Here is a 27209-nt window from a genome sequence, read left to right on the forward strand (position 1 = left end):
CACTGGTGAAGTGACTGGTTCCTTTGGAGGGGTCTGCAGCGTGCAAAGGCGGGGTTTGGAGCTCGCTCGGATGTAGAAGCTGTAAATGGCCCAGTGGGTTGCTGATAAAGCGAAACTTCTCAGAGGATTTCCAGGGCCCTGTTAGAGCTTCAGCCGGCTGAGGGCAGGACTGGGCCTTGTTCTTTTTCACAGTCATGGAGGACGCTTAGTGTCTTTTGAGGACCTAAGGATGCCATGGGCCACACATAGACACCACTGCCAGCTGGGCCATTCTGTCTGCTGGCCCCAAATCATCAGGAAGAGGAATTACAGTGGAGCTGGGGAAGGGTGTAGCAGGTGGTACAGGTTACCCAGCTTCAGGATGGGGTGTTTGGAGGCTTCTGGAGGTAATTACAACAGAGGCAGCGTCTTTCTCTGGAGTCATGGGTTCCTTGGGTGGATGTGGATGGCTTCCTGCTCCTAAGGCAGATGCCCAGGTGCCTGCTTCTCTTTGTCTTTCTCTTAAGGAAGATCCCACCTGCCCCGAGACTGCTTTGCCCAGTCCATGGATGGCTCCCAGATACTTTGTTTCTCTGCTATTAGTTTCCTCATCTTTCAAGTAGGCACATTAAAGCCTAGCTGCAAAGAGTAACTGAGCTAGTATATGCAAAGGTCCCACCACAGTGTCTGGCCTGTAACACTGATTAGAGAGGTGATGACTTAATGCCAAATTGCTTCCCCTTGTTTGTCAAACCCAGTGGCCCTGGTTCTTGCTTTTCTCCCCTGTCCCCCCTGGAGAAGTCATTCTCCCTCCTGAAACTGCCTGTCCTGCATCTCCTCCTCCCTTTTGGGCTGTGCCTGCTGCATCTTTTCTGATGTTATTATGTCCTCCTCTGAGCATCCCTCTGCCAATACACCTGGGCCTCGCCTCCCCTCTCTGCAGAAACCTTACCTCAGAGAACTCCTCCGTACACAGGTTGGCCGCTTTGGGGAGGATGCACACCCCGTACATCAGCTTTGCCCTCCCGAGTCCTGTCCTACTGGTGGCTGAGTTGGCGTTCAGTGTTCTCTGCATGGTGTTACTTTTTTTTTTTTTTTTTTTTTTGCAGTATGCGGGCCTCTCACTGTTGTGGCCTCTCCCGCTGCGGAGCACAGGCTCCGGACGCACAGGCTCAGCGGCCATGGCTCACGGGCCCAGCCGCTCTGCGGCATGTGGGATCTTCCCAGACCGGGGCACGAACCAGTGTCCCCTGCATCGGCAGGCGGACTCTCAACCACTGCGCCACCAGGGAAGCCCGCATGGTGTTACTTTTATGGACAGATATTTTATTGCTGTATTACCATTATTTTACCTTTTTTTTTTTTTTTTTTTTGCGGTACGCGGGCCTCTCACTGCTGTGGCCTCTCCCGTTGCGGAGCACAGGCTCCGGACGCGCAGGCTCAGAGGCCATGGCTCACGGGCCCAGCCGCTCTGCGGCATGTGGGATCTTCCCGGACCGGGGCACAAACCCGCGTCCCCTGCATCGGCAGGCGGACTCCCAACCACTGCGCCACCAGGGAAGCCCTACCATTATTTTAGTATTTAAAAGTATGAAATCTGGATCATTTATGAGTCTCTGCCCAGCCACACTCAGTTTATCCAAGTCTCCTCACCCTTCAAGGCCCTACTGAAGGCCCGCTTCCCCACGACCTTCCTGGACTGCCTGTGCTTGGGTGATTATCCCCTCTCTTGAGCTACAGGATACCCAGGCTACCCTCTCCCTTGGCACCTAGCCATCTGCTGTTAAGCACTCCACATATGTATACATATATATTCCTGCAACATCCGTGTACATATATACACACACATAAAAATGTGCAGTCTTTTAATTTTGCCCATAGTTGGCGCTTAGTGCGTGACTGTGGATTACGGTGATTCAGTTTTGTATTAGTTTCCTTGGGCTGCCATAAAAAAGTTGCGCAAACTGGGGGGCTTAAACAACAGAAGTTTATGGCGTCCCAGTCTTGGAGGCTGAAAGTCTGGGATCACGGTATCAGCAGGGCTATGCTCTCTCTGAGGGCTCCAGGGAAGAATCCTTCCTTGCCTCTTTCAGCTTCTGGCGGCGGTTGGCAATCCCTGGCTGTGGCAGCATCACTCCAGCTTTACATGCTGTTCTCCCTGTGTGTGTTTGTCTCTGAATCCAATTTGTCCTCTTTTTGTAAGGACACTTGTCATATAGGATTAGGTCTTAACTCCAGGGACCTCTTCTTAACTGGACCCTGTCTCCAAATAAGGCCAAATTCTGAGGTACTGGGGAAGGGGGCTCCAACGTGCTCTCTACTTGCAGGACACAGTTCAACCCATGATAAGTTTCTTTGTGGAATATTATCACCTTAAATTGTATTAACAACTCGGGCAAATGAGTGATGGACTTTTATTTGTATATTAAATGTCATTAATTATATGGAAGAGGAAATGCTGATTAGGTTGTAGACACAAATTTCGTGTTGAGGGATTGATGACATGTTTATTAAATTGTTGAACATTAAAATTAAAATTGGTAGTAGATAATTTTGAAATTAAACCCCTATCATTTTCAAAGAACTTTGTGAATGTATGTATCCATATTCCTATCCAAATCTATGTGCAAATATTCTTATGCACACACAGATACACACATACACAGAGAAGTAAGAGATAGAACCAACACCAGCTATTAAACCTTTATCGTGTTGAATCAGGGTCTCACTGCATAGTTGAATTTTAGAGAATACAATCTGAGCTCTGCCTGTTCAGAGGCTGTGCGATGGTGAGGTGTTTCCAAAGTGACAAAGTAGCTTGAAGTGGATAATATTTTAATTAGCTATTAGCATCCTTCTGTCATAGATGTCCTTTAGTGACTTGCGTTTTTAAAGAAGTTGTTTCTCTCTCGACCTTGGAGAACCCTGAGTGAGGGAGAGCGGATATATGTGTATGTATAAAAAGTCGGGGGCTTTCCTAGCCCAGTAAAATGGTTAAAAGGAAACCCTTGCCATTTAGTTTTATAGTCCTTGTTCCCTTAAAAGCCCCGGATGAATAAGCCTGCTGCGTTCTCATCCTTGGCGTGACTGTTTATACAACATCACGAACTGTTGCCAGATGAGGGAGTGTGCTGCTGTGATTCAGATGGGGCTGGAGCTGCCCTGGCGATAGCGTGTAGGACTCTATGTGCCTCTCAGAGATAGCAGCCCCTGGAGGGCAAAGAGGCCTGGGTTCTAGTGCTGGCTGCCTGATCCCTCGAGGTCGTGGTCGGGCCACTCAAGTCATCTCCAGGGGCTTCAATTTCCTCTTCTAGCAAATGGAAAGGTTAGCCTGGAGCCAGCATTTCCCCACATTTCTTTAGTTCTGGAACTCTTTATTCAAACGAATATGTATGACAGCGCCATCTGTAGAACGGTGAAAGTGCAGTGGCTGTGGTTTAACATAAGGTCAGGGCTGCATCGGCTGCCCCAGCAGTGCCCCCGCCCCACAACCTCATTGGACACTGAGGAGGGGCCAGGAGATTGCGCACCAAGCTCTTGAATTTTCCTAGCAGAGAAACCAAGGCCAGTTCAGGGGTGAGCGTTTCACTGTCAGAGTAAATCTGGTGACCGTGATGGGAATAGCAAAAGGAACCAAGAGGAGAGAGGTGGACAGACAGGCGGAAGCATCCAGACAGATGTGGAGAATTTAGCAGGAAATCAGATGCTCGGAAATGTAAAGCCACCACCGCTAACAATAGAATCTGTCAGTTATCTGCTAGTGTGCCCAGCAGTGTGCTAGATGATTTATGTATATTATTCCATGTATTCCTTAAAATAAGCTTCTGAAATTCGTGGTATTATCCCCATTTTACTGTTCAGGACCCTGAAACAGTGAAGTAAGTCACTTGCACAGGGCCACACAGCTAGTAGTAGTAGTAGTTCTGTCTCGGATCTGTGCCCTGGCCGTGTCATCATGGTGATGTCAACTTGCACACTTCCTCCAATCAGGAAAGTCTGTTGTATCAGTCAAGGTAACTTACCTAAGGTGTGTACTATACCCCTGGGTTCCAGAAAAGAATTGATCCTCCCACCTCCCCGAAGATATTCTTCTTCTTCTCTTTTTCCTGGAGTGTTTAGGCCTAAGCAGCTATTGTCTGCTTAGAATGGAGTAATATCTTTAAGATACTACTTAGAGATATCTTTATAGATAGAGTATATCTTTAGAGTAATATAAAGAGTAATATCTCTAAGATATTAGTATAGAGTATAGAGTAATATCTTTAAGAGGTTACTCTTATAAGGATACTATGATGAGAACTACATTCTCTTGTGGGATTTCTGCTTGGCTAGAATTTTTCTTTCCCTTCTCATCTTTAAGCATTCAAAGTGATCCGTCTTTTTCCAAGCATGAGTTTATGTAGGCAGTGGTCTCTATTCCGTCTGTGAGATAGTCAGAAATAACAAGTATCTCAATAAACCAAATGTCTCCATTTCTCTGAGGGGACAGGGCTGCCCATCCCCTCCCTATTTCCCTCCCAGGCTGTGGAAGAGCCCCTTAGGCTCAGCTGTAGCGTTCATTGTTGTCACAATCGGGCAAAACAAAGTCAAGCATGAGTAATGACCAGGAACCGTAATTTGCTGTGATGGACACACAGGTCAGACAGGTCAGAGCACATTCCTGAAAGTCACCTCTTCTGCCTACAAGATGGATAGGATGCCCGGAGGCTCAGCACTTAGAGTCCCCAGGTCAGCTGCCACCCTCTGGCTTCAAGAAGAGGTCCCAAACAAAAAGTTTTGGAAATAACTTGGCTTATAGTTTTCAAGTCAGTCAATCCATGTTACGGTCCATCTAAGTCATATTGGCAGCTGGACGTGTGACCAGCTGCCTGTCCTAGCCTCTGGGGTCAGGGGTTGGCTGTGGCGGTCTACCACCATCAATTTGGATTTTTGGAAAACTGTGTTTCTGGTATTATTCTCTAAGAACGCTTCTTGACCATGGGATTTTCTTCCTTTGCACAGATCAGTGTCTAGGATGACCACGTACTCCAAATATTCTGGCCTAAGCACAATTCCAAATATCCTCTCTCTCTTCTTGCCTTCAAAATGTACTTATTGAGAGCTTCCTGGTGGCACAGTGGTTGACAGTCTGCCCGCTAATGCAGGGGACATGGGTTCGTGCCCTGGTCCGGGAAGATCCCACATGCCGCGGAGCAGCTGGGCCCATGAGCCATGGCCGCTGAGCCTGCGCGTCCAGAGCCTGTGCTCCACAATGGGAGAGGCCACAACAGTGAGAGGCCCGCATACTGCAAAAAAAAAAAAAAAAAAAAATGTACTTATTGAGCATCTATTTATACTAAGTATCGGGGATACAGTGGTGACTACGGCAGATACACTCACTGCCTCTATAGAGCTTATCTCATTGTAAGATCTTATATTCTGACGTAGGGTTTGGAAAATATGGTCATCTGTCACTGGATTCATACCCCAGCTCTCCCTCAGCAGTAAAACCCTTGCAGCAGGAGTTCAGGCTGGGTTACTTTTCTATAGTTTTTCTTTTCTAAGGCACTTGCCACCAAGTGTATCTTTAGGGAAAACAGCCATAGCATGAGCCTGTAAATAAGTGTTTATCTGTGCATACATCCCAGGGAACAGTTTCACTGAGACATTCTCTATATAGTTTACTGATGTTGCCTGTTGTTAATTCTGCTGCATTGCACAGAGGGATTTGGGATGCTCTTTCAGCTGATTGTCTCCTTTTCCCTTCTTTGGCAATAACTTTTTCATTCCGTGCATTTATTAGGGCTTTTGTTTGCAAGGCGATTTTACCTACTATTGTTTCATGCCCAGGAGGCTTTTAATAGGCCTAGTGTACATTTTTAAAAATTTGATTTTTTTTAATACAGAGCAGCATTATAAACAAGTTTAAAACACTTTTAATTATGGAGAATTTCAAACATAAACAAAAGGAGAATAATGGACCCTTCACCTAGCTGACAACCCTCAGCCCATAGTCAGTCCTGGCCTGTTTCCACCCCTGTCCACTTCCTCCACCCTGTATCCCAGATATCACAAATAGTTTAAGCATATTTCTCTAAAAGATAAAGATTATCTCTTAATATAATCACAATGCTATTATCATGCCTAAAAATTAATATTTATCTTATGGGGAGATTATTTTAAAGGACATGAGAGGAGAAAAATTTAGCTACAAACACAGTGCCAAACGTGTCAGCTCTTTTCATTTTCTTCTGGGTTCTCCAGTTTTTGACCAAAATCATACTGACCTTTCATAAAAATGATAGCAGTCTCAGCTCCTATGCAACTTTTTCTGGATATAGATTTTATGATTGGGACACATATCATCTCCCTGTCCCTCCGTCTAAGAGGAACAAAGAATGTTCTCTTCAGGGGACCATAGTTACATATTCTGGGTAATTCCCCAGAACCTCTTCCAGCTTCTAAAGCTCCCTATTCATTCAGCAAATATTCATTGAGAAACTCCTTAAGTGGTGATCACTGTTAGATGCCAGGGATTATGGTGGAAAAGAAGACAAACAAGACTCTAGACTTTTTGGAACTTCCAGTTGATAGGGGAGCAGGCCTTACGTATATTAACGATGCTGATAGTCACCGCATTGTGATTGTGGGAAGTGTTGTGGTGCCCTGACAGTCTGAAGGGTCAGTGAAGATGACCTTGAGGGAAGGACATTTCAGCCCAGCAGTGGGCTCTGCAGGCAGAGGGAATAGCCTGTGTAAATGCCTGAGGCAAGAAGGAGGTTGGCTGATAAAGGAACAGAGAGGAGGTGGTGGGGGCCAGGGAGATGGATGCCAGGAGGCTGGAGAAGAGCCTCCCATCCCGGCCCGTCTCCTCCCAATGGCCCTGGACCTGAGGGCCCGGCTCTTGGCTCCCGTAGCCCTGAGGTCTGTGGGCCGCAGGGACATGTGTGTTCCAATTCCTCTCCTCTTAGCTATCCTGAAGGCTTTCTGGTTAAGGAAAGGGTGTAGATTTGGAAAGACAGGCACAGGCACTTGAATGCTACCACCTTGGAAGAAAGAGTAATGCTTACACAGTAGGGTTACTGTGAGGATTAAATGTTGTATAATAAAATGGCTAGGCAACAAATATTTTCCCCTTCTCTTTCTCCATAACCATCCGTTCCCTTGCCCCGTCACAGCCCAGCAGCTCCTCACGCTGCCTCAGGAATCCTGTCCTTGTGGGACGGCCCATGCTGGTGGCCCTGCCTCTGAGCAGAGTCCTGTGCTGGGCCCTTCCCTGTGGGTCTGTCATTTAGACCCTGACCTTGTAGTAATTTTTTAGTTTTCATGTTTTGAAAATTAAAATAAAAATGATCAATTCAGGGCTTCCCTGGTGGCGCAGTGGTTGAGAGTCTGCCTGCCGAAGCAGGGAACACGGGTTCGTGCCCCGGTCCGGGAAGATCCCACATGTCGCGGAGCGGCTGGGCCCGTGAGCCATGGATGCTGAGCCTGCGCGTCTGGAGCCTGTGCTCCGCAATGGGAGAGGCCACAACAGGGAGAGGCCCACATACCGCAAAAAAAAAAAAAAAAAGATCAATTTAAAAATAATGCCTGTTATTTCAAACTAATTAAAAAATAGAATACAGAAGAGCATAAAGGGAAGAGTGAAATCCCATTTCACTGAGGAAACTATCATTAACGGTGTGGAGTCCATCTTTCTAGGTGTTTTATATACTCAAACACACACTTCTAAAACAAAAAATGGGAATATGAAATTTACTATTTTTTACTTGACAGAACTTTGGTATCTTTCCATGTGCATAATTTTCAGATCCACGACCTCTAGGGTGGTGTTTCACAGACTGTGTTGTCCTTGGCATGTTTGTATTTGCCTCCATCAGTGATGGTCCTCATCCCCCAGCGTGGGCAGGGAGGCAGAGTCCTCTGTATCCGGCCACCTGAGCATTTTCCTGTAAGCCAGTCCACCTGCGAAAACCTTTGCTTTGCAGAAATGCATTCCCCCAAAGCCTTAGGCCGACATCAGCTTGTTTTTCAGGAACTGGGTGGAGTTGGTGACAGAAAGAGCATGCTTTTGTTTCCCGGTATGTGGGGAGTTTCATTAGAGCTTTTCCTCTTCCTAATTAAATGTGTAGTAAAGCAGGGATATCTAATCCCAGCTTTGCACTCCACTGAGAGCCATTTAACCCCCCACTCACCTAAACTTAGGTACCAACTTCAAGATTTGCCTCAGTGCCTGTGGGACCCAGGTATGAGGGGCTCAAGTGGAAGCATTTTCCAGAAGCAAATGCAGAGTGTCCCACTCCTCATATTTTCTCTCTTAACAGGTTTGTACAGAAGAGTGGGAAGCAATGGATGTTTCATTTTCTTAATTTTTTTTAAAAAAGCTCACACTGTAGGGCTTCCCTGGTGGCGCAGTGGTTGAGAGTCCGCCTGCCGATGCAGGGGATGCGGGTTCGTGCCCCGGTCTGGGAAGATCCCACATGCCGCGGAGCGGCTGGGTCCGTGCGCCATGGCCGCTGAGCCTGCGCATCCAGGAGCCTGTGCTCCGCAATGGGAGAGGCCACAGCAGTGAGAAGCCCGCGTAACGCAAAAAAAAAAAAAAAAAAAAAAAGCTCACACTGTAAACAAACCATACACAAGGGTATAAATAAAAAATTGAAGTCATCCTGTCCTCCAGCATCCCTGCCCCTCCCCACTGTCCCCTCCTTAGAGGTCGTTAATCATTAATAATTTGTCTGGTAACTTTGCTTTACTTTTACAAACTTTGAATGGGATTATAAAGTACTTACTATTCTGCTGCAGATGAATGATTTTAAAATGCAAATTATAGTTTTATATGTAAAAGATGTTTCGCAAGTGCATAGAAAGAATTTATGCAAAGGTGGTTTTAAAATTAGTGTAAGAACAGAGTTGCCATAATGGAATTCAGCCTTCTGTGGCATTGTCCTAAGGAAGATTAGATGTAGGCTGGTTTTTCTCTGAAGTCTCACTGTCTCATCTTGAGTTTTTCACTTCCATATTGTGAAGGCCTACTCTGTGCCTCTACATGTAACAAAGCCTGCACTGTGGAGAGGTGTACTTAGTGTCAGACAGAATTGGGCTCGAATCTAGATGTGTGACCATAAGGGAGAGACTTAACCTCTCTGAACTTCAGTTTTCTCAGCTATAAAGTGGAGAGGACAGTCACCATGTCACGGTGTCGTTGTGAAGATTAAACGTGTAAGGGACATTTCTAGCTTATAGTAGGTGCTCAACAAATCTTAGTTTCTCTTCCTCCTGCTTCTTGAGCCTTCAGTCTATGAAGATGTGTTAGGACTTGGACATGTTCCCCACTTCCCAAAGGTATTTGCACTTTAGCACTGATCAGAGCTTTAACTGAGAGAGTTACGGAGCAGAAGATTCTTTCGGGGTGAAGTTATGCCACCTCTGCCTGGCTTTTCAGAAATATTTCATGAATGGTCACAACAGGTGACCCTACCCCCTTTCCTTGGAACTGGCTCCAGGGTCAGCCCTAACCTCAGAGGACAATCTGGCTGCCAGATGGCTGCCAAAATTCTTCCCTTGCGTATCTCAACCTCATGCATTTCAGGCCACACAGTTAATGATGAGGATGAAGTCATACAGAGGAACTGGTATAAAGAGAAAAACAGTATTCCCAAGAATGCGAGATTTTAGACACTCACTCTTCTTATCAGGGATGGCGCAAGTCCACCTGGCGCCTTTGTGAGAATTAAATAAAGGCACCTTCTCTGGGAAGATGGGGGCCTGCAGATGTACTACAAGGTAAAGGAACAGAGCTTTGGTAGAAATTAGGGAAAGGTGCTATTCCTCCAGGGTAAACGCAGGCTCAGCCCAGGCCAGGTGTGACTTGGCAAGCAGAGACCAGGCTGGATTTCTACTGGCCGCTCTCCCCACTGCCAGGCACCCTAGTGCTGGGTACAACCTGCATAACCATATACAGTGGGCCGAGATGACAGCTGTCTCTATGAGGCCTAAAGAGTCATTATTCCTTTCTCTCTTTCTACCCTCTTTTAGTATCGTGACCTGAGCAATGGTGAACCCACCACGAAACTCCCTCAGGGTGTGGTCTATGGTGTGGTGCGAAGATCAAATCAAAACCAGCAGAAAGAAATGGTGGTGTATGGGTGGACCACCAATCAGCTGAAAGAAGAGATGAACTACATCAAAGACGTGAGTTGTTTAAGGATTTTTTTTTTCTGGTTTATACACTTCTTGTAGCATGTAAGAGGGTGGAGTTGGAAGCATTGATATGAATGTAATAGGCATTTTGAAACAATTCTAAGTGTTATCATTGTGGATGGAAATGTGGCTGCAGATCTTCCTGGTGATAGGAAAAGCGCAGATGTAATTCTGCAGTGAGGTATAGAGTGAATTTCTAGATGTTACTAAGTAGGGATACTCAGGAGACCAAATGGCTTCTTTCTTCCATGTATGATAAGTAGGCTCTTAAGTAGTTTTGCTTATTACATTGAACACTCCTAATGTACGAGTTTGGACAACTGTATAAATTTGGATGCTTTTCGCTGCAAGTAACAGAAAAGCCAACTTGAAAAGGAATTTGTCTCATGTGGGGGTAACTCTAGGGGTAGGTGGGCTCTAAGCAGGCCTCTCCAAGCTCCAGTTCTACTTCTCTGAGTTTCCCCTGGTTCTTTTCTCCTTCAGCCTCATGCTCATGGCAACATCTAAAAATATGATGGTGTCTGGAGGAGGAAAAGAGGACAGTCATCTCTGGTTACTCTATAGAGACCCTCCATTAGACTTCCCCTTGTTTCTCATTGGCCAGGACCCAGGTCACATGCCCACTCCCAAATCCATCACTGGCAAGGGGAATAGGATGACTATTGCTGGTTCAGACCAATCAGTTAGGTTGAAATGGATGGTGGGAAGTCAACCACGATAGACATTGTCCAACCCAGGTCAATTAATACAGTTTTTTTGTAATTAATATTACATTTTTTTTTTTTTTTTGCCATGCTGCATGGCTTGCAGGATCTTAGTTCCCTGACCAGGGACTGAATATTACATTTCTTTTAAACTATATGTTCTATTGAGAAATTTTGGAAAATGTAAACATGTATGAAGAAGAAAACAAAATCACCCGCAATTCTATGATTCAACCAGAACAGTTGTTAACATTTTGGAGCATTTCCTTGTAATTTTTTCATTTCTTTTTAATCTATCTGTCTATTTCTATCTACTTACTTACCTGTCCCTCCCTCCCTCCCTCCATCCATCCATCCATCCATCCATCCATCCATCCATCCATTATTTTCATTCCTTTTTGGTTCACCCAGTGTCTCCCTAGATTGAGCAGTGCCTTTGTGACCCAAACCAAAGTGATTAGATAGAGAGGCAATGAGCTGCACCAAAACACTGGCCTGTGGACTAGAAAGTGAGAAGCAGGGGCAGCATGGGCAGTAGAGTCCCCATGGACCTTGGTTCAAGGTCTGGCTCTTTGGCCCAGACAAACTTTTGCCCTGTCTGGGCTTCAGTTTTCTCATGTATAGATTGTGAGGTATGGGAAGGGACCTTTAAGGTCAAAACTAGTTCTTTGTGCCTCATTTTATTTGGTTGTATTTGCAAATAAGACACAAAACACATGTTGTCAGCTGTTGTTTGAGTTTTTGAGAAGAACATCTCTTATCAAATATCAAAAATAGGGCCTCCGGGCTTCCCTGGTGGCACAGTGGTTGAGAGTCCGCCTGCTGATGCAGGAGACACAGGTTCGTGCCCCGGTCCGGGAAGATCCCACGTGCCGCGGAGCGGCTGGGCCCGTGAGCCATGGCCGCTGAGCCTGCGCGTCCGGAGCCTGTGCTCCGCAACGGGAGAGGCCACAACAGTGAGAGGCCCACGTACTGCAAAAAAAAAAAAAATAGGGCCTCCCTGGTGGCACAGTGGTTGAGAGTCCGCCTGCTGACGCAGGGGACACGGGTTCTTGCCCCGGTCCGGGAAGATCCCACATGCCACGGAGCGGCTGGGCCCGTGAGCCATGGCCGCTGAGCCTGCGTGTCCGGAGCCTGTGCTCCGCAATGGGAGAGGCCACAACAGTGAGAGGCCCACTTACCGCAAAAAAAAAAAAAAAAAAATCAAAAATAATGTGCATTTCTTAATGTGTCAAAAGATTTGGATACTTGTATAATTTTAAGGAATAAAAAAGATAATAAATGCTTAGCAGAGAAAATGAAGAAAAGCCAGAAGAGCCACACTCATACACAAACATGCAGAAGATGTGTGACAGCCACCAGCCTCAGAGCCCCAGTCATCCAACCCCCAAAGATCAGTTTTAACCATTCACAGTATCCCATTCCTAATTTTCCTAGGTAGGAACAACTTGCACCTTCCTAGTTTCCTGTATTTTTCTCATGGAAATGCTTAGACCTTCCTCACTGAAATGCCCTAAATAACATGGCACCACTTCAGAGGTAAACCTTCTAAGCAGATTGGAGAGTTGCAGATTGCCCAAGACAAGATAGTAGGTTCAGGCTGTCAGGTGCCCAGGTCACAGGGGAGTAACTGACCTGAATTTCCAAACCGCCACTGTGATCTGCAACTTAAAATTAATTTCCGGGTAAATACCTTCTATAGCTGGTTTCAGACCTATCACTCACTCCTCATTCCTGAGTGTATTTATGGGTTGTGTGCCCTCCCTTGCTTGTGGGTGACTCTGGCTCAGTTGGCTTCCTGCAGTATCTGCCAGTGGGAGCAACACCCAGCTCCACCCACTTCCCAATGGTGAGCAGCCCAAGAGCTAACTCAGGGCCACAGAAGAGAGCCATTCTGCCTGCTCAGAATGAAAAGTTGTGCTTTTGGCTCATTTCCCCAAAATGTTTGTAGTCAATGACAAGAAAGTAGTCTTTATTACTAGAATTCATCTGGAGAGGGCGTGATGTCTTGACTTGCCCTCTCCTTCCTGCCTTGGAATCTCCACCAATATCCAGTCACTCCTAATAAACATGCAGTCAGTTTAAAACAACGTGCTAGTTGTGCAAGTACAGCTTCAAAATTAGGTCCGCTCATGCTGTGCCCTACACACCCATCAAACCAAACTGCTGCCTTTGAGCCTGTGATAGAAGTTCCAGAGCATTCTGGAGAGGGCTCCCTTGAGGCTTCCTGTTCTGTTCGAGGATCCCTGAGTTACTCATCCTCCTAGGGGCACCAGAAGAAGGGGGAAGACAGAGACTATTTGATGGGTTTTTTGTTTTTATTGAAAATATATTTAAGGCCCTGTTACTCCTCTGGAAGTGGTACTGTAGAGAAATTTAAACAGAGCTTGTATAAACAGGTGTTTGGGGGATCAACTGACTTTTCTTATATTTAGTGCCTTGTGTATTGTTGGTGATTACTGAGGAACTGAATTTCACATTTACGGGCTCTCTAAGCTCATACTTTCCTGCCTCATATTCCAAACATTTATTTGTTCTTTGGCACTCAGGGCAGAGATAGGGAAAATTAGAGGTGGCTTTTGCTTTTTGGTTTTTTGGTCCTCCTAGCCATGTGTATAGAAAGTCAACTTGTTCAACATTTTCTACTTGTAAAAACATGTGATAGGAAAAGGGGAAAATCTGGCCTGAATATGGTTTTAAGGGTGGTAGGTGAATTTCAGTAAACGAATCTTTCTTTAGAGCATGTTATTTGTATAATTAATAGTTATCAATAATTATATATAATCACAATATGCATTTATTATTATTATTATCATCAATATTATTTGGATAATTCCATCAGCTTCTAATTAGATTGATCTTCTTTCTTAATATCCCAATTGTCCTGTTCTTCAGATTGCTTTTTTGTGGGGCCCTTCTCTCATTAGGGTTTCTTAAATGTTTCAGAAATCTCACTTGAAAATATTGTAGCTTGATCTCTAACTAGCATCTTTGTGGGCTGCAGGTAAGAGCCACTTTGGAAAATGTAAGGAAGCGAATGTACGGAGACTATGATGAAATGAGACAGAAGATTCGACAGCTCACCCAGGAACTGTCAGTAAGTCAAATGTGGAGGGATGCTAGAGCTTAGAACTCCCTCTCAGTTGCTAGTGCCTGAAGATATTTGAGTTTATGATGTTCCTTATGATGGAATCATATTTTAAATGAACCGAGGGAATTTTATCACAGAATGAAGTTTATTATCTACAGGAAAATTTTTGTGGCGAGAGTAATCTTTACAGTCAAAGCATTCCCTCCAAAATCAGGAATAAGATGAGGAAGGCAGCTACCACTACTATTATTTAACATTGTACTGGAGACCCTAGCCAATGGAATTAAACAAGAGAAATAAATTAAACAATAAATAATAATAAATAAATAAACAGTTTATAGAGGTATAAAAACTGGACAGGTAGATGTAAAACTATCACTATTTACAAACTACATGGTGATATACCCAGAAAGCTCAAGTGAACCAATAAAAAAACTACTATAAACAATAAAAGAATTCTGTAAGGTAGCAGGGTAAAAGATTAATGGACACATGTTAGGTTTCAATATACAAAAAACAACCAGTTAGAGGAAATAACAACAACAAAAACTACCAGGTATCTGGAAGTAGACTTTAACAAGTAGAAAGATATGTCATGTACTTAGAAAGGAAGATTCAACATCATAAGATGTTAATACCATTCAAGTTAATATACAAATTTAATATAACCCAATAAAAATACCAACAGATTTTTATGTTGTTTTTTACAACTGGACTAGGTGGTTCCATGGTATACAGAAAATAAATATGAAGAGTTGAAATTCTGAGGAAAAAAAGGCAATGAAGGAGACTATCCCTCTTAATATTACAAGAAATTGAGAAAGCCTCAGTGATTAAAACAGTATATAGTATTGGCACATAAATGAATAGACATCAATGAAAAGAAGCCCAGAAATGTACCCCAATATATGATAAATGTGGCATCTGAAATGAAGGGAGGAAAATGGACCAGTCAGTATATGCTGTTGGGACAGACTTATGCCTGGGTAAATTCTGAATAGATCAAAGATGCTGAAAAATGAAACTTGAAAGTGCCAGAAGAAAATATGTGTGAATTCTTTTATACTCTTGGGGTGGGGAAGGCAGTTTCTTACTATGACATGCAATCCCAAAATCACAAAAGGAAAAGTTGATAATTTTGACTACATTAAAATGAAGACGAGGGGCTTCCCTGGTGGCGCAGTGGTTGAGAGTCCGCCTGCCGATGCAGGGGATACGGGTTCGTGCCCTGGTCCAGGAGGATCCCACATGTCGCGGAGCGGCTGGGCCCGTGAGCCATGGCCACTGAGCCTGCGTGTCCGGAGCCTGTGCTCCGCAACGGGAGAGGCCACAACAGTGAGAGGCCCGCGTACCACAAAAAAAAAAAAAAAAAAAAATGAAGACTAGTGCTGACAAAAACACCGAAGTCAAATGACAAGCTGGGAAAAATTATTTGCCTTCATATTATAGATAATAGGCTAATATCCTGAGTATTTAAAGAGCACCCATGAATCAAGAGGAAAAGGACCACAACTCATAAAAATAGGCAAAATATTTGTGACAGATAGTTTATAGTAAAGGAAAGATGAAGAGCTCTTAAATGTATGACGAGATCCTTGGCCTCATTCTCAATAAGAAAAATTCACATTAAAATGGTCCTGAGATGCTATTTTCACCTAACAGACTGGCAAAACTGCAAAAGTAGGACAAGATGCTGTATTAGCCGTGCTGTGGAGGAACAGGAAGATTGCTGCTTGGAATGTCATTTGCATTACTCTTAGGGAGAACAGTTTGCAGTATCTACCCAAATTACAAATGCCTGCATCCTTTGACTCAGCAAGCTTCTTTCTAAGCATTTATTCTGTAGATCAAATCTCACATATGTGAGATGACATATATATGAACTTAGTTGTTAAGCATTGTTTGTAATAGTAAAAAGATTGGAAGCCTACACGTCCATTAAGAAGGAGAAAGTAAAATAAATTACATCTCTATAATACACAGAGTTGTAAAAAAAAAAAAAAAGAATAAAAAGAGTGAGTAAGCTCTTCAAAAAGAGATACAGAAAAATTTCAAAGATACAGAGTAAGTGGTAAAAAAAGCAAGACATAGGAAAATATCATATGTAGTGTGTTACCATTTATGTAAACCAGGAGGGGAAAATAAATATATCTAGACTGTTTTGTGTGGGTACACAAAGTTACTAGAAGGATCATCAAGAAAATAATTAACAGTGATTCCTACTTGAGGTGCAGAGTGGGCAAGGTGGTAACTGAGCAGATAGGACAGGACGGAAAGGGAGATTTATTTTAGTGTATACCTTTTCTACTTTTAAAATGTTTGAACTCTATGAATGTATTACCTACTAAAAATTAAAGAAAAAATAAGCTTCCTCGGGTTTAACCTTGCTAACGCATATGGGAGAAAACATTTAAAAAATATTTGTGGGGCTTCCCAGGTGGCGCAGTGGTTAAGAATCCGCCTGCCAATGGAGGCAGCACGGGTTCGAGCCCTGGTCCAGGAAGATCCTATATGCCGCAGAGCAACTAAGCCCCTGCGCCACAACTACTGAGCCTGCGCTCTAGAGCCTGCGAGCCACAACTACTGAGCCCGTGCGCCTAGAGCCCGTGCTCCACAACAAGAGAAGCCACCGCAATGAGAAGCCCACGCAAAGCAAAAAAAGAGTGGCCTCCCGCGCTCAGCAATTAGAGAAAACCCGCATGCAGCAGCGAAGAACCAGTGCAGCCCAAAATTAAATAAATGAATAAATAAATAAATTAAAAAAAAATTTGTGATTAATAACCTTGAAGAAAAAAAATCCATTTTGTATGACATACTTGCCATAAAAGTTAACATCTGCAGAAAACAGAAATATAGATCAGTAGAACAGGGTAGAAAGCCCAGAGATAAACCCACACACCTATGGTCAATTAATCTATGACAAAGGAGGCAAGGATATACAATGGAGAAAAGACAGCCTCTTCAATAAGTGGTGCTGGGAAAACTGGACAGCTACATGTAAAAGAATGAAATTAGAACACTCCCTAACACCATACACAAAAATAAATTCAAAATGGATTAGAGACCTAAATGTAAGACTGGACACTATAAAACTCTTAGAGGGAAACATAGGAAGAACACTCTTTGACATAAATCACAGCAAGATCTTTTTTGACTGACCTCCTAGAGTAATGGAAATAAAAACAAAAATAAACAAATGGGACCTAATGAAACTTAAAAGCTTTTGCACAGCAAAGGAAACTATAAACAAGACAAAAAAACAACCCTCAGAATGGGAGGAAATATTTGCAAACAAATCAACGGACAAAGGATTAATCTCCAAAATATATAAACAGCTCATGAAGCTCAATATTAAAAAAACAAACAACCCAATCAAAAAATGGAACCACCATATGACCCAGTCATCCCACTACTGGGCATATACCCAGAGGAAACCATAATTCAAAAAGACACATACACCCCAATGTTCATTGCAGCACTATTTACAATAGCCAGGACATGGAAGCAACCTAAATGCCTATTGACAGATGAATGGATAAAGAAGATGTGGTACATATATACAATGGAATATTACTCAGCCATAAAAAGGAATGAAATTGGGTCCTTTGTAGAGACGTGGATGGACCTAGAGCCTGCAATACAGAGTGAAGTAAGTCAGAAAGAGAAAAACAAATATTGTATATTAACACATATATGTATATGTGGAATCTAGAAAAATGGTACAGATGAACTGGTTTGCAAGGCAGAAATAGAGACACAGATGTAGAGAACAAACGTATGGACACCAAGGGGGGAAAGCGGGGGGTGGGTGGTGATGGGATGAATTGGGAGATTGGGATTGACATGTATACACTAATATCTATAAAATAGATAACTAATAAGAACCTGCTTATAAAAAATGAATAAATAAAATTCAAAAACAAAAGTTAACATCTGCAGGAAAGGAGCACAGTTGCCACAGTTGTGTATTAGAGTCTAGTTTATGTCTGGTCTGTGAAATTATCTGCTTAAGTAAGACCTACTGCCTTGATTACAGGGGAGGGGGGTATACACGCATATCCACCTAGCCCATGCTCACTGACACGTAGGAAGAGATTTGTGAAATTCTCACATACCTATGGAAATTCACTCTGCCTTCCACTGACACTAATGACTGTAATTAAAGCCAAAGGATTGGATTTGCAATAGATGCAAAAACAGATCTCTGCCCCCTGCTTTCCATTGCCCCCTCCTACACGCCCTGTTTTCTCATGCTAGACTGTTGCAGGAGCTCAGTCTCCACCCTCAGTCTCCTCCTCCTCCAGGCCACACCACGGACTGTAGCCAGGTTAAGATGCTAACTTACTGCTGTATGAACACACCGTGAGCAGGAACATGCCTCCTGGGCCTGGGCTGCTGTTTCAGCTCTCTCTCCCACTCCCAAGGGTGTACCTCTCACTCTCTCATGCCTGGCTGCTTCCTGTGGCTCCCACAGGCCACACGGGGTCTACCCTTGAGCCTTCCCAGAAACCTTACCCCTGGTTCTACTGCGTCCCAGCCTTTTTTTTTCTGGCCGCACTGCGAGGCTTGTGGGATCTTAGTTCCCCGACCAGGGGTTGAACCTGGGCCCTCGGCAGTGAGAGCGCGGAGTTCCAACCACCGGACTGCCAGGGAAGTCCTCTCCCGGACTTTCTATATCCAGCCCTTCTTTAAGGTCTAGTTTAAGGCTGGCCTCTGTTGAATCTCTCTCAAACGTGTTAAATACGCGTCCAACAAAGACAGCACAACAACTGCAGCAGCCACAAAACAACTCTTGAGAACTGGTTGAGCCCAAAGTATATTCCTTCCATGGTGAGTAGAAATAAGCAAGATGGGACTTCCCTGGTGGTGCAGTGGTTGAGAATACGCCTGCCATTGCAGGTGACACGGGTTTGAGCCCTGGTCCGGGAAGATCCCGCATGCTGCGGACCAACTAAGCCTGTGTACCACAACTACTGAGCCTGCGCTCTAGAGCCCATGAGTCACAACTACTGAAGCCTGCATGCCTAGAGCCCGTGCTCTGCAACAAGAGAAGCCACTGCAATGAGAAGCCCGCACACCGCAACAAAGAGTGGCCCCCGCTCGCCGCAACTAGAGAAAGCCTGCACGCAGCAACGAAAACCCAATGCAGCCAAAAATAAATAAATAAATAAATTTATAAAGAAAAAAGCAAGATGGCACAAGAAGGTATCCAACTGCATTCTAGGTTCTAAAAGTAGCTGTTCCACTTCCTAGCTATTTGCATACAAATCCCTTAACTTATCTGATTCTGTTTCCTCCCTATAAAAGAGAATGTTCTGGCTGCCACAAAGTGTTGCGAGGACTAAGTGAAGCCCTGTGGGGGAATGTGTGAATATGATCCGAAGGAAAAGTAGTCTTGTCTTTCTACTCTCTGGGTCATGCAGATGGTGACTTTTTAATTTAAAGCTGTACGTGAAATATCACTGACCTGGATGTGGCTACCATCAGGGGAATATTCCAGCCTAACTGAAGGTTCATGAGAGTGTGTGCATTGGTTGTGTGTAACTGAAGGTTGCATGAGTGTGTGTGTTGGTTGTGTGTAACTGAAGGTTGTCGTGAGTGTGTGTGCGTTGGTTGTAACTGAAGGTTGCATGAGTGTGTGCATTGGTTGTGTGTAACTGAAGGTTGTGAGTGTGTGTGCATTGGTTGTGTGTAACTGAAGGTTGCATGAGTGTGTGCATTGGTTGTGTGTAACTGAAGGGTGTCATGAATGTGTGTGCATTGGTTGTGTGTAACTGAAGTTTGCATGAGTGTGTGTGCATTGGTTGTGTGTAACTGAAGGTTGTCATGAGTGTGTGCGTTGGTTGTGTGTAACTGAAGGTTGTCATGAGTGTGTGTGCATTGGTTGTGTGTAACTGAAGGTTGTCATGAGTGTGTGCGCATTGGTTGTGTGTAACTGAAGGTTGTCATGAGTGTGTGCATTGGTTGTGTGTAACTGAAGTTTGCATGAGTGTGTGTGTGTTGGTTGTGTGTAACTGAAGGTTGTGTGTGTGCGTTGGTTGTGTGTAACTGAAGGTTGCATGAGTGTGTGCATTGGTTGTGTGTAACTGAAGGTTGCATGAGTGTGTGTGCATTGGTGGTGTGTAACTGAAGGGTGTCATGAGTGTGTGTGCATTGGTTGTGTGTAACTGAAGTTTGCATGAGTGTGTGTGTGTTGGTTGTGTGTAACTGAAGGTTGTGTGTGTGCGTTGGTTGTGTGTAACTGAAGGTTGCATGAGTGTGTGCATTGGTTGTGTGTAACTGAAGGTTGCATGAGTGTGTGTGCATTGGTGGTGTGTAACTGAAGGGTGTCATGAGTGTGTGTGCATTGGTTGTGTGTAACTGAAGGTTGTCATGTGTGTGCGTTGCTTGTGCGTAACTGAAGGTTGTCATGAGTGTACATTGGTTGTGTGTAACTGAAGGTTGTGAGTGTGTGCATCGGTTGTGTGCAACTGAGGGTTGTCGTGAGTGTGTGTGCGTTGGTGGTGTGTAACTGAAGGTTGTGAGTGTGTGTGCATTGGTTGTGTGTAACTGAAGGTTGCATAAGTGTGTGCGTTGGTGGTGTGTAACTGAAGGTTGTCGTGAGTGTGTGCATTGGTGTGTAACTGAAGGTTGCATGAGTGTGTGTGCATTGGTGGTGTGTAACTGAAGGTTGCATGAGTGTGTGTGCATTGGTTGTGTGTAACTGTCTCCTCAATCTGTCCAGGTTTCACAGGCTCAGCAGGATTATCAGGAGAATTACATCCAAACCCAGTCGTCAGCCCTGGACAGTTTTAATACCATGAACTCGGCTTTGGTGTCAGACTCCATCAGCCTGCAGGTATTCATCTGCTCCCGATTCGCCTGGGTCTCCTCTGTTCCAGTGCAGGAGAGCTTAGCCAAGGGTGGGCCCTGTGTCTTTGTAGAAAAGTAAGTCACAGAATGTCTTCAGCTCATTATTCGGAATCCTTTACACACAGCCACAGTAAAGGCCAGGCCAGGGAGACGGTGAAGGAAGGAAGCCGATGGAAATGCTTCCAAGCTGAGACTCTCAACTTTGGAGTTGCAGTTGTTTTTGCGCTTATTAAAATGGGGGGTTAGATCCTGAGCTCAGTGCTAGAGATGTCACTTGTTCCACTAGACACCCAAGTGGTTCTAAGTGTCAGTGCCTAAAACAGCACATCAGCCCGTCCCTTAAGCCCCAGTGTTATGAGAAGTTCCACCAACCACAGGAAAGCCAGACTTAAGCAAAGGCAATCTGCGTTCATTCATGACAAGTGACTCCCAGAGGCTGTAAGGTACTTTTTCCTAATTTAGAAATTATTATGATACTATTTTTTGGCTGCGAGGCATGTGGGATCTTAGTTCCCCAGTCAGGGATCGAACCTGCACCCCCTGCATTGGAAGCATGGCGTCTTAACCACTGGACCGCCAGGGAAGTCCCTAGAAATTATTTTGCTTTGAAAGAAATCATGTGGCTTCCAAAGAATATCTTGTAGTACCAGGCAGGGAAGCAAAAAGAGTCAGGATCCCACATTTGTGCAAATGTGTGTGGTCACCACATGTCAAGGGGGTTTTTCTCTTGATTAGTTTGATTTGCTAGGAGTTAACCCCTCATATGCTGCCCATTGTTAGTCTTCCGACTGAACCCCCCAACGTAACATGCAAATTAACTTGAAAATGTTCAGAGTAAAGCATTATATTCACCAGAAGCAGCTTCCCTTGGCTTTAATTTCCAAACATGCAAATAATAGTTTGTCCCCTTCCAACTTTATTTGGCTCTTATCTCTTTACCTTCCTTTTGAAAGTTCACACAAGCTATTTCACATCCTTTCTGGTTCTCTATAAATAATTTGCTAGATAAGCAAACAAATTTTCATGTTGGGATTATCCACTTCCCTTAGGATCTAGTATTCTCTACTAACAGCTGTTCGGGCAGTAGTGCCAACAGCAAAGCTAGGCCATGGTCCCACAGTGGGCCTGGGTGGGCCTTGTGTTTGGATTTGTCTGGGAGGCCCATTTCTGGTGGGGCCTCTGCATCCCACCCTTTTCCTGGCTCTCCCATAGTGCCTGGCAGCTTTCCCCTGGCCTCAGGCCAAGCCCTACTTTGGGTCTGGTTTATTCAGGAGCCTTTATTTTCCCTTCCTCCTGCTATCAAGGGGGCTCACCCAGGCTCCCTTTCCTTCCCTCTCAGATATCTCTCTACTGGCCAACCAGGAAATGCTGTATCTCACCTGAGTTCAGATCTGGTTGGTATCTGGGTTTTCTTCCCCATCATACTTCTGATTTGCCACCCCACTGTTGATTAAAAAAAAAACCCATACAACCTAAAAGTTCAGAGTTCTGTTTTATTCGGGGACCTTACTGAGCCCTATAGCCTGGGAATCAGCCTCTCAGACAGCTCTGAGGAGCTGCTCCAAAGGGGCGAGGGAGGAACCAGGATAGATAGGAGTTTCGCTTAAAAAAAAATGTAGCCAAACATCAGAAGATTACTGTTAATCTCAAAAAAACCAGACATCTTCAGTTAATGTTTTTAGTGCTTTTCTATGTATAAGAAGATGTAAGAGTCTGGGCTCATTGAAATTATTTCTTTGGTTTGCATCTTAACTATCTAGGGCTAGTATCCTGCTTTCTTCCATCTTGAATCCCCCTCAGGGCACACTGTTGAGTGGGCTGTGGTGGCTGATGACTTGATGGTGGGCAACAGTCATTGTTTACTGGAATGGCAGGCAACATTTTTGTCCACACCACTGACATGCCAGGCATTTACTTCAGAGGTCAACTGTTAGAACAGGGTCCACCCTAACCCAGGGACTCTGACTGATTTCTAGTTACAGTCTAGTCTCTTATTCCAGGGTAGACAGAGGAGCCTTATAATGAAAAGATTAAAAACTGTTGTTTAAAAAAAAACAAAAAAAGGAGGGAGTGGAGGCTGGGGAAGAGGGAGGAGCAGAGGAAAGAAATACATCATCTCACGGCCAGGAAACCCAACTGCGTCTGAAAATAGTTGGCTGCTTATTTCTTCCATTGTCTAGTCTACCCCATTTTCATTATTACTGACGAGACCAGATCCTTGGTTTGATTTTATAGAATGTCAAAGCTGGAAAGCACTATTGAGATGATCTCCAACCCCCTTGTTTTATGGATAAACAAACTGAGGCCAACAGAAATGACTTGAACAAAGTGTATAGCTAGTCCAGGGCTACAGCCCTGGTCTCTTGGTCCAGATGTAGGTTCTGAGCACAAGACTGGTCTCTGTAAAGCCAGTGGGACTTGGAGAGAGGGTTGTTGGCCAGATGGTTTCTAAGGCTCCTTGCATCTCCAATGCTCTGTGATTCCAACTTTCAAATGGCTTCTGTATTTTCTTTAATATCTATTTACCACCATTGAAAATCCTTTCTACTGATTCGAATAGGTTTAGGCATGAGGTTTATTCTCCATAGTGGAAGCTAAGGGGTGGAGGAGCTTCAGAGACTGGTCATCTACAGCGAGGACACAGGTATTAGGATGTGTGTTCAACACCAGAGTTTCCAGATCTTCTAATATAAAGTTGTAGGTGACTTCAGGAGGTGGTAGAAGGTGCCCATAAACCTGTGTCTGGTGGTAGAAATTCTGGGGTTGTGGAAGCCATTTCTCTGTAAGGAGAGTTAAGCAAGTGACCCGAAGCATGAAATAGCAATGATATTAAGTTAAGCATTCCTGTTCCAGTGGGCAGCCTGGAGCGGTAAGCAACAGGCTTCTGACACTTGTCAGGCACTTGTGGGGGTCACAGACTCGGCTCCCTGCCCCTCCCTTCATCACCACCCTTCTCTGCCTGAGCGAGGGAGATGAAGCATTTACAGGCATTACAGTGACCTCAGCCCTGTTGTCGCTGTCCTGGCAGCTCGTCTAGAAGTACAGAAGTAAACAACCTGTTTAAGAAAAAAGGGGAATATCTCCATTTTATAAAACACGTATTTTGTTTTCTGATTTCAGTTTGGGAATATGGAAAATATAGAAGATACGAAGAAGAAAATTAATGCCATCTATAATCCTATCCCATAGTGAAAATCATTATTTGGATTTTGGTGACTCCTTCTAGTCTTTTTTTTTTTTTTTTTTTCTAGGCATGAATACATTTGGACAGATTCTCATGCATTATTTTTTTCAAAATGGGATTCTTCTGTACTTACTGTTTTCAAACCCAATTTTTTTCCACGTGAAATTACGTATTACAAACATTTTTCCTTGGAAAAGTGTTTTAATCCATTTCCATCCATCCTAAGCAGTGGCAAGCGGTGTTAGCAGCAGCCATGGCATGTTACGGGGGAAAGCTGGCTGGCCCACCCAAGTACAGGGTGCCAGACCTCCTGACCACCAGGAGGGGCCCTCAGGCGCTCTAACACCAGGGTCCCAGGCTTGCAGCTCCTGTGGGCCGATGCCTCCCTCGGCTGTTAATGACAAAGGGATGTCCCGGTGTATGACTCTGGCCATGTTTTCTCACACCGCTAGATCTGCTTTTTATTTTCGTCCTGACAGAAAACCCTTGTGGATGTTACTTTGGAGAATAGCAACATTAAGGCTCAAGTCAGAAATCTGCAGCAGACATACGAAGCCTCCATGGACAAGCTGCGGGAAAAGCAGAGGCAGTTAGAGGTAGCACAGGTGGAAAACCAGCTGCTGAAAATGAAGGTAAAGTACAGGAGTGTAGATTTCCCGCTAACCTTTCTCTCTTCTCTCCTTTTCTCTCTTCTCCCATCGCCAACTCTCCCATTTCCCTTTCTCTCTTCTCTTCTTTGTTGGGCTTCCCCACCCTTTTTGTGGCCAACCCCACAGGATTTGACTTGAAGGGACTGAGGGGGTTTCTGTGTTCACAGCTGCCAGTGCAGATTGGGGGTACCCTGTATATACCCCTATTGGGCTCTCCTGCCTTGGTCCCGGTGGCCTCAAGGGCTCCCGAGGCCTCATCGTGGCACTGCTCTTATGTACTGAGAGGACACTTGGGCTGCCCACAGGTCCGGGACTTCAGAAGCTTCACTGTTTAGATTCTCTCTGAGGTTCCAAGGCCTCATTGTCTGGTTTGACAATGAAGAGCTGAAGGGCCCCCAGGAAGAAAATGGGTGGGTGACCAAGGACTGTGGGCAGTGTCCCTCCTGCCCCCAGGTCGTGCTTATTCCTCAGCTCAGCTTCTAAGGCCCTGGAGATGTTAGTGTTCCTTCCAGCTTTGAAACTTCCAGGAACCAACCCACGAATGGCTCACAGAAGTCACTCAACAAATTATTTCCTGAATGAATTTGTTTTTATTTAAGCCTGTGCTTTTCAGGTTGTGTTCAACACAGCCTTAAGGCTATTCTAGGGGAGAGTGTGTTATGGGTAGTGTGCCATGTGATTTATTGCTCAAACCAGAGTATGTTCAGGAGTGAAAGGAGGTGCTATTAAGAATTTAGTTAGGGGAACAAACTGGGCCACGTGGTCCCCTACCTATGGGCTGCCTCAGGGACAGCTGATGGGGAGCACGGGCCACCACACCACACTGTGTAGCCTCTGTGATGGCTGCCCCATAGGCTGTGCCATCACCACCCACTTGGCCAAACACAACCACCTGGGAAGGGGGAGGGACCAGAGAGCTACACAGTCGATCAGCTCCTCTTTGCTTTCACTTCAAACAGGGACGCTCTTCTACTTTTTCATATATTGTATTTCTGCGTAAGACTTACTTTGGAAAAAAAGGCATTTATTGCTGAAAAATTCTGAAATGACTGTTTGGAGTCTTTCCCTCAATGTAGGATCTCTGTGCAGTCATTCATTCCACAAATATGTACTGAGTATCTATTCTCTGCACCTGTGCTCTTCATCCATGTCTATTCCAGAGGTGCTGTGGTGTCAGGGAGACCAAGCCTCTAAATCCAGTCCGCAATTGCCTGTTGTAGAGACTAATGCTTTACTTTACCCAACCCCACACCCCCCAAATTACAAAAGTGACAGGACTCAGAGTATTTCATGTGACCTGGATGCAGCGTAAACAGGACGTGATGGACAGAGCTCATTCTAGAAGTGGAGATGGAGTGCAGGACACGCTGGGTCTCTTTCAGCTAATGATAACCTCTGTTCAGGATTTCCCATTTTGTGGTTTCTTGGTACCAAAACTTGCCTAGAGATGACAGGGGAGATTGAGAGGGCATCAAGAGAGACTTTTGTCCAGTCTTTGGAGTAAACATCATATAGCCTATCCGGGTTGTAGTACACCTTACTTATCCAGAGGTTACCTACCCAGCTAACTCAGCTCTCTTAAACAAGCAGTAAGCTGGAAGGAAGCGACACAAACAAACCTTCAGAGGCCATAAAATCAATGGCCTGAAGTTCACAGGTGAGGGCAGGGCCAGGGAAGAAAGGAAACACCAGCCACTCCCAACATAAGCCTGCTTGCTCACGGCTCTACTTTTTCTCATCTCCTAAGCTAGGCCTGTGCAAGCCCCCAGGAGCCCCCAGCTAAGGTCCCCCAAACCAGATGGGAACATTTCCAAACACAACATTTGGAAAAGCACAAAGGTATGGAAAGGATGAGTCCAGATTTCTTATATGAGCTTAAGTGTTTCCTAGAGACTGATTGGCCAGTGCAACTAATGGGATGGCTTCAACTCCATGTTGGGCAACTTCTCTTCAAAGGCCTTCCTGCTTTTCTGACTTAAAAATTTTTTTAAAGTAATGTATGCACCTGGGGGGAAAGTCAAACAATATGAAAGGTAACATAGAGTGCATAGCCTGCACCATTTTACATTCCTACCAGCCATGTAAGAGGATTCCAATTTCTCCCCATCCTTGCCAACACTGGTTACTCTCTTTTATTGATTATAGTCATCCTCGTAGGTGTGAAGCTCATTGTAGTTTTGCATTTCCCTGATAACTAATGATGTTAAGCATCATTTCTTGTGCTTATTGGTCATTTGGATATCTTCTCTGGAGTGTCTATCAGATCCTTTGCCCATTTTTAAATTGGGTTATTTATATTTTATTATTGAGTTGTAAAAATTCTTCATATATTCCAGATACAAGTTATTAGATAAATAATTTACAAACATTTCCCCCCACTCTAGGCGTTATCTTTTCAATTTCTTGATGCTATCCTTTGAAGCACAGAAGTTTTTAATATTGAATATTGATGAAGTCTTATTTATCTCTTTTTCATCAGTTATGCTTTTGGTGCCATATCTAATTTCAATCAAAGGTCACAAAGATTTGCCTTATGGTTTTCTTCTAAGAGTTTTATAGTTTTGGCTTTC

The 27209-nt window shown here is 44.4% G+C and overlaps 1 protein-coding gene across 2 annotated transcripts in view; it reads left to right on the plus strand.

Moving 5' to 3' along the window:
* The window catches only part of MYZAP (myocardial zonula adherens protein), a gene marked incomplete at its 5' end in the record, with an annotated part of 112757 nt that overhangs the window by 13789 nt on the left and 71759 nt on the right, over window positions 1-27209 (plus strand). For both annotated transcript variants that reach the window (XM_079700397.1, XM_079700398.1), the window contains 4 exons: window positions 9994-10149; window positions 13867-13959; window positions 20678-20791; window positions 24469-24621. In XM_079700397.1, coding sequence (XP_079556523.1) covers window positions 9994-10149; window positions 13867-13959; window positions 20678-20791; window positions 24469-24621 — 516 coding nt within the window. The remainder of the gene's footprint in view (window positions 1-9993; window positions 10150-13866; window positions 13960-20677; window positions 20792-24468; window positions 24622-27209) is intronic.

Source organism: Hyperoodon ampullatus (genome assembly GCF_949752795.1).
Source record: "Hyperoodon ampullatus genome assembly, chromosome: 3".
Classification (NCBI taxonomy): domain Eukaryota; kingdom Metazoa; phylum Chordata; class Mammalia; order Artiodactyla; family Ziphiidae; genus Hyperoodon; species Hyperoodon ampullatus.